The sequence below is a fragment of the Schistocerca gregaria genome, chromosome 2 (assembly GCF_023897955.1).
Source record: "Schistocerca gregaria isolate iqSchGreg1 chromosome 2, iqSchGreg1.2, whole genome shotgun sequence".
Taxonomy (NCBI): domain Eukaryota; kingdom Metazoa; phylum Arthropoda; class Insecta; order Orthoptera; family Acrididae; genus Schistocerca; species Schistocerca gregaria.
This window is the reverse complement of record NC_064921.1, coordinates 316,525,042-316,532,566: the sequence shown is the minus strand read 5'-3', so window position 1 is coordinate 316,532,566 and position 7,525 is coordinate 316,525,042. Positions and strand designations below refer to the sequence as shown.

General features: G+C 41.7%; 1 protein-coding gene across 1 annotated transcript in view; it reads left to right on the top strand.

Annotated features, from left to right (window-relative positions):
• The first annotated feature begins 546 nt into the window (after nucleotides 1-546).
• LOC126336942 (dolichyl-diphosphooligosaccharide--protein glycosyltransferase subunit 2) overlaps nucleotides 547-7,525 on the top strand; it is a 74,556-nt gene continuing 67,577 nt past the window's right edge. Inside the window, exons 1-3 of the mRNA XM_050001118.1 lie at nucleotides 547-806; nucleotides 1,181-1,377; nucleotides 1,644-1,775. Of these exons, the coding sequence (XP_049857075.1) occupies nucleotides 782-806; nucleotides 1,181-1,377; nucleotides 1,644-1,775 (354 nt within the window). The 5' untranslated portion in view covers nucleotides 547-781. The remainder of the gene's footprint in view (nucleotides 807-1,180; nucleotides 1,378-1,643; nucleotides 1,776-7,525) is intronic.

The following is a 7,525-nucleotide window of genomic DNA, read 5'->3' as shown; positions in this document are numbered from 1 at the left end:
CTTTTTTCTGTTATTTCTGCGTATTTATTTTCTCGTTTTTGAGACCTAAAGCGCAATTTTTCTTAGTGGTGACACTTTGAAAGTATTTATTTTACGTACTTGCTCCCAGTTTATTAAATAAATAGTAGACTGAGTAATCTATATACATAATCAGCAAGTCACTGATAAATGCATGGAGGATAGTATTTGCTGAAACAACTAACCATTTACGAGAGGAAGCGATTGTTTTTAAGCTTTTCTACGAGCCGTAATATCTATTATATAGTCATAAAATCGTAGAAAAACAGGTCTACAGAATCAAGCCTTAATTATAATGCGTCTCGAAATTTTTAAACATGTACAGTGTCTCTTACTAATATGAAAACTATAATTAGAGCTACATGGTATGCACCCACGAAAAGTTATTATCCCTCCTTTCACATATTTTTCTTTGCATCTGTAGCAACAACAGTAATTCACCATCGCTATTACACTATCAACGAACGGTGAAACACAGCAAAAACTCTTAACACACACACACACACACACACACACACAAAACGCGTGTGTGTGTGTGTCTGTGTGTGTGTGTGTGTGTGTGTGTGTGTGAGAGAGAGAGAGAGAGAGAGAGAGAGAGAGAGAGAGAGGAGAGAGAGAGAGAGAGAGAGAGACTCGCACAAGATCTTTGATCGTTTGATATCAAAGATTTTCCTTCAAGAGCTTTGAAGTCGGCGTGTAATCTGTTGGATGTTTGTAAAACGGGTAGTGATTGACGTGGCCGGTAGAGACGTATAGGACGAGTATGCATACTTATAGGATAAGATTGTGTATGTCCTCATTACCAACAGATGCGGTATCATTATTTCTTTGTCTTCTGTATATAGTTCACTTTTCAAGGGAAGATATTGTTCCTTACTTCACTACTTCAGAGGTTATGCATGCTGCACGCTTGTTGACGTAGAGTTCACGCAACCGGTTTGTGACATACGACACAGTTCATTAACAAACACAAAATGTTTCCAGTATTTGTCATGTATGCCTTCTGCTTTTTAGTGACAAAGTTTGAAATTTGTTTTGTCGTATGCGAAATGAGCGTGTGTTTTTAAGACACACTGCCTTTCAACACGGCTATTCGTTTGTGACGCATTTTCAGTGAGCTGCAGTGATCGTTAATGTAAACTATCCTATTTTTCTTCCTTAGATCTCCTTGCTCTCGTTTTCGTTGTGACGGTGAACGTAAACAATGCAGCTACAACAACAGGTTCATATTTATCAGAAGCGGATAGAGCTCGTCTGAAGCAAGTGTTTCTAAATTCTTTGGAACTTTCTGATGTGGCTGGTGTAAACTACGCCGTTCAGGGATTGAAACTTCTCGGTGAATCGGTGCCAAAGTTACAGGTGGGTGTGTACACTGCTTTACAACTCATCAAGAACTGTTCAAAATTATGGAAATATTATTGTGCTTACAGATGTGTTTAAAAATACAGTAGTACTTCGCGAGGTTATGCTCGTGAGATAAAAACATAGATATTAAATAAAACATTTTGACTTTGAAGAAAAAACTAAGTCTCACATGCAAAGGTGTACTGTCACTGCACAGCAAAAAGATGTTCACTGTTATTCCACTTGTAACCTAATTTTAAAGTATCTGAATATTGTTACAGGATGTGTGCAAGTTTCTTGCCACAAAATCTTCAGTACCTGATGCTACACCAGAAGCATTGTACCATATTACCAGTGCATGGCGTTCATTGGGATCATGTAGTGGCTCAGTACCGAGTGCTACAATTACCAAGGTACGCCTAGTGTATTAAAAGTTATATTGGGATTGTATGCTTAATATTGGCCCCATGCTGTCTTTAAATAAAATATGTTATTATTGTAGTCTTTAGTCTGTAACTGGTCTGACACAGCTCTGCATACTGATCCATCCTGTGAAAGTCTCTTCATATCTGAACAAGTACTGCAACCTATATTCACATGAACCTGCTTGCTGTATTCAGTTTTAGGTCTCCCTGTACAACTTTTACCACTCACTTTCCTCCATTGCCAGATTGATTATTATGGTGTCTCTGGATGTATCCTATCACCCAATCCCTTTCCTTAGTAACGTTGTGGTGCAAATTCTTTTTCACCCCAGTTATGGTTTGTGCCTCATTAGATACACTATCTACCCTCCTAATCTTCAGCATTCGTTCCTCTTTAGTACCACATTGCAAAAGCCTCTGTTCTCTCTTCATCAGAACTACTTACTATCCACATTTCACATCCATACAAGGCTAATCTCCAAATTCCTTCAGAAGAGACTTGCAAACTCTTGAATTGATAATGGGTGTTGACAGATACATTGTTTTCAGAAATATATTTGTTCTGCTGCCAGTCTGAATTTTATGTACTGTCTACTTTATCCATCATCAGTTATTTTGTCACATTTCCTGATCTGATTCCATTTGTGTCACCGGATTTAAATCATTTTATTGAAGATCATCTTATAACCTCTTTTCAATACATTACCCATTCCATTAAACTGCTCTTTGCTGTGCCTGGCAGACTTAGAGTTGTCTGTAAGCTAGAATTTCCCCTTTATTCTCCAGATTGTTCTTAGATTTTCTTTATTACTTGATTAATGTACAGGTTGAATAACACCAGGCATAGTCTACAACCCTGTCAAATTCCTTTCTCAACTACTGCTTCCTATTCATGTCCTTAGACTCCTATAACTGCAGTCTGGATCTGTACATATTGTAAATAATCTTTCACCCATTGTTTATCCTCACTGCCTTCAAAAATTCAAAGAATGCAGTTTTCTCAACATTGTTGAAAGTGTACCTGCTATGTCCTCAAATGCTATATATGTAGGTTTGCCTTTCTCCAACTTTTTTTATTTTTATTTTTTTAAAAGGTAAGATGCAGGTGCAGTATTGCCTCACACATTCCTATGTATCTTCAGCATTCAAACCAACCTTCGCCAAATTGACTTCTACCAGTTGTTCCATTCTTCTGTAAATAGTGTCAATATTTTCCAATAATTACTGTTTAAACTGGTGGTTTGATAGTATTTACATTGTATGTCAGCACCTGCCTTCTTTGGAATTAGAATTATTACAAATCTTCTTGAAGTCTGAAGGCATTTCCACTGTATCATACATCTTGTACACCAGGTGGAATAATTCTCATGGCTGACTCTCCCAAGGATATTAGTAATTGTGAAGGAATGTTATCTACTCAAAGTGCTTTCTTTCAGCTTAGGTCTTCCAGTCCTCTGTTGAATTATTCTTGCAGTAGCATATATCTCACATCTTCACTACTTCCTCTTCTCTTTCTATAAAACTGAATGTCCACCAGTTTGTTCACCTTGTATAGATCCTGTACGTTTTTCCTCCACCTTTCAGGTTTCCATTCTTTGTGTAGCACTGAATACCTTATGTGTGCTTGATACTTTTGCAGCTGCTCCTTGTATCTTCAAACGTGTCTTTAAATTTTCCTATAGGCAGCTTCTATCTTTCCCTTAGACATGTACATTTCTACTGCTTTGCATTTGACCTCTAGCTATTCCTGCGTAGCCATTTTCTTTCTTCTTCTTCTTCTTTTTTTTTTTTTTTATGCCTTCTATATTCCCTTTCCTTTCACCTGTTTCATGTACCACATTTTATGTTTTCTTGTATCATCAATTAAATTCAGTACTTCCTATGTTATTCAAGAATTTCTACTTTGTCTTGTGTTTTTATCTATGTGGTCCTCTGCTGGCTTCACTATTTCATCTGTCAAAACTACAAATTCGTCTGCCATTGTATTTCTTTCCCCCATTTTAGTCCAACATCGCCTAATGCTGTCTCTGAAGCTATCAACAATTTCTCCCCCTTTTTTCAGGTTCTTGCTCCTATTTTCCCACCGTTTTGCAATTTTTTCAGTTTTAATCAACACTTCATGATCAGTAAATTACGTTGACTGTCTACATCTGCCCCTGTAAACATAGTTTAAAATGTGGTTTTGAAGTGTAACTTCCTGACAGATTAAAACTGTGTGCTGGACTGAGACTCAAACTAGGTATCATTGCCTTTCGCGGGCAAGTGCTCTACCATCTGAGCTACCCAAGCACGACTCATGGGTCGACAGAAGTGTCCGATCCCACGCGTCGGCTTTGACCCGTGAAGTAAGGGTGTTGTTGTGTGTGACGTCATGATGGTGCGGAGTTTGGTTTGCGAGTGTGGCGTGTTTGTAGATGTCGTCATGTTGTGGTTTGTTGTGCTCTCTGGTGGTATGTTCAGGGTTTTCGTTTTTGTGGTGTAATGGGCTCAGTTTGCTTGTGCTCATTATCCAGAATTGTTAGTGTGTCAGCTGTGTTTGTAGTGGAATTCATTTCAGTGAGTTAACGTTTTTGTGTGAAGGTTAATTTAGTGTTGTTCACTGTACGTTGTGTGGTAATTTTAGTAAAATTAATCGTTTGTTGTTTTTGTTCAGGAATGGATATGACGGATAAAATTAACAGTGCACAGGTCGAGGGAAGTATTCGATCCCAATGTGTGGCTGTGTATATTGATATTGGTATCGGGAGATGTTTTTGTGCTATATAGGCCACAGGAAGTGTTTGATCCTAATTTATGGGATCGGGAGCTGCTGTTGAGCTATATAGGTCAAGGGAAGTGTCCGATTCCAGATGATAATTGTGTTTAGTGGTATTTGGGGAGTTTTGCGATGTTGGTTTTTTCGTGGTTTTGTATGGGGGTGTGTGTCTGAATTTGTTTATATTTAGTTTGCCCCCACCCAAAACACCTCATTTCCCGCTCTTGTCCCAGTAGTGTCATTAGGCTTTTTGTGGAAAGTGTGTGTGTGTTTGTTTTTATATGTATTTTCATCCTCATAATGTGTAAGTACCGACTTTATATGCGCCATATTGGAGTCGTGGTGTACGGTCGTTTCCGCCATATTTGTGACATCATGGGTCAAAGCAGACAGGCGGGATCGGACGCTTCGTATTTCCCGACTCATGACCAGTCCTCAGAGCTTCAATTTTGCCAGTACCTAGTCTCCTACCTTCCAAACTGGCTTACCATTACATTGTCATGTCATAACAACAATAAAGTTCAAATCCAAAAGTAGGGTTGTTAGTGTAGTATAGCACACTACACTGAATGCACACCAGAATCGAATTGAACTCGTGCTGCTACTTATACAAACAGTGACTATAGCAGGATATGCCAACCTTACAAACGTAAAGAATTTTGAGAATCTTGTAGAAATAATAATATGAAATATATTAAAAACAAAGATTCCAAGACTTACAAGCGGGAAAGCTCCGGTAGACAGGCACAATAAAATCACACACACACACACACAGGCACAAGCAGACATATTTAAAGGCAAAGAGTATGGGCAGAGATGTAAGTCGAGGTGGAAGTGTGGAGGCAAAGATGATGTTGAATGACAGGTGAGGTATGAGTGGCGGCAACTTGAAATTAGTGAAGATTGAGGCCTGGTGGATAACGAGAAAACAGGATATATTGAAGGGCAAGTTCCCATCTCCGGAGTTCGGATAGGTTGGTGTTGGTGGGAAGTATCCAGATAACTCGGACGGTGTAATACTGTGCCAAGATGTGCTGGCCGTGCACCAAGGCATGTTTAGCCACAGGGCGATCCTCATTACCAACAAACACTGTATGCCTGTGTCCATTCATGCGAATGGACAGTTTGTTGCTGGTCATTCCCACATAGAAAGCGTCACAGTGTAGGCAGGTCAGTTGGTAAATCACGCGGGTGCTTTCACACGTGGCTCTGCCTTTGATCGTGTACACCTTCTGGGTTACAGGACTGCAGTAGGTGGTGGTGGGAGGGTGCATAGGACAGCTTTTACACTGGGGGCGGTTGCAAGGGTAGGAGCCAGAGGGTAGGGAAGGTGGTTGGGGCATTTCATAGGGATGAACCAAGAGGTTACGAAGGTTAGGTGGACAGCGGAAAGACACTCTTGGTCGAGTGGGGAGGATTTCCTGAAGGATGGATCTCATTTCGGGGCAGGATTTTAGGAAGTCATATCCCTGCTGGAGAGCCACATTCAAGGTCTGATCCAGTCCCGGGAAGTATTCTGTTACAAGTGGGGCACTTTTGGGGTTCTTCTGTGAGAGGTTCTGGGTTTGAGGGGATGAGGAAGTGGCTCTGGTTATCTGCTTCCGTACCAGGTCGGGAGGGTAGTTGCGGGATGCGAAAGCTGTTTTCAGGTTGTTGGTGTAATGGTTTAGGGATTCAGGACTGGAGCAGATTTGTTTGCCACGAAGGCCTACGCTGTAGGGAAGGGACTGTTTGATATGGAATGGCTGGCAGCTGTCATAATGGAGGTACTGTTGCTTGTTGGTGGGTTTGATGTGGACGGATGTGTGAAGCTGGCCATTGTACAGATGGAGGTCAACGTCAAGGAAAGGGGCATGGGATGTGGAGTAGGACCAGGTGAATCTGATGGAACCAAAGGAGTTGAGGTTGGAGAGGAAATTCTGGAGTTGTTCTTCACTGTGAGTCCAGATCATGAAGATGTCATCAATAAATCTGTACCAAACTTTGGATTGGCAGTCTTGGGTAACCAAGAAGGCTTCCTCTAAGCGACCCATAATAGGTTGGCATACGAGGGGGCCAACCTGGTACCCATGGCTGTTCCCTTTAATTGTTGGTATGTCTGGCCTTCAAAAGTGAAGACGTTGTGGGTCATGAGGAAAGACGTTTTAGGTAGGGTGGCAGGTGATCGGCATGAAAGGAAGTGCTCCATTGCAGCGAGGCCCTGGACGTGCGGGATATTTGTGTATAGGGAAGTGGCATCAATGGTTACAAGGATGGTTTCCGGGCGTAACAGACTGGGTACCGATTCCAGGCATTCGATAAAGTGGTTGGTGTCTTTTATGAAGGATGGGAGACTGCATGTAATGGGTTGAAGGTGTTGATCTACGTAGGCAGAGATACGTTCTGTGGGGGCTTGGTAACCGACTACAATGGGGCGGCCAGGATGTTCGGGTTTGTGAATTTTAGGAAGTAGGTAGAAGGTAGGAGTGCGAGGTGTCGGTGGGGTCAGGAGTTTGATGGAGTCAAGTGAAAGGTTTTGTAGGGGGCCTAAGGTTCTGAGGATTCCTTGAAGCTCTGCCTGGACATCAGGAAAGGGATTACCTTGGCAAACTTTGTATGTAGAGTCGTCTGAAAGCTGACGCAGTCCCTCAGCCACACACTCCCGATGATCAAGTACCACGGTCGTGGAACCCTTGTCAGCCGGAAGAATGATGATGGATCGGTCAGCTTTCAGATCACGGATAGCCTGGGCTTCGGCTATGGTGGTGATGGGAGTAGGATTAAGGTTTTTCAAGAAAGATTGAGAGGCTAGGCTGGAAGTGAGAAATTCCTGGAAGGTTTGGAGAGGGTGATTTTGAGGAAGAGGAGGTTGGTCCCGCTGTGATGGAGGACGGAACTGTTGCAGCCAGGGTTCAATTTGGATAGTGTCTTGGGGAGTTGGATCATTAGGAGTGGGATCAGGATTATTTTTCTTCGTGGCAAAGTGATATTTCCAGCAGAGACT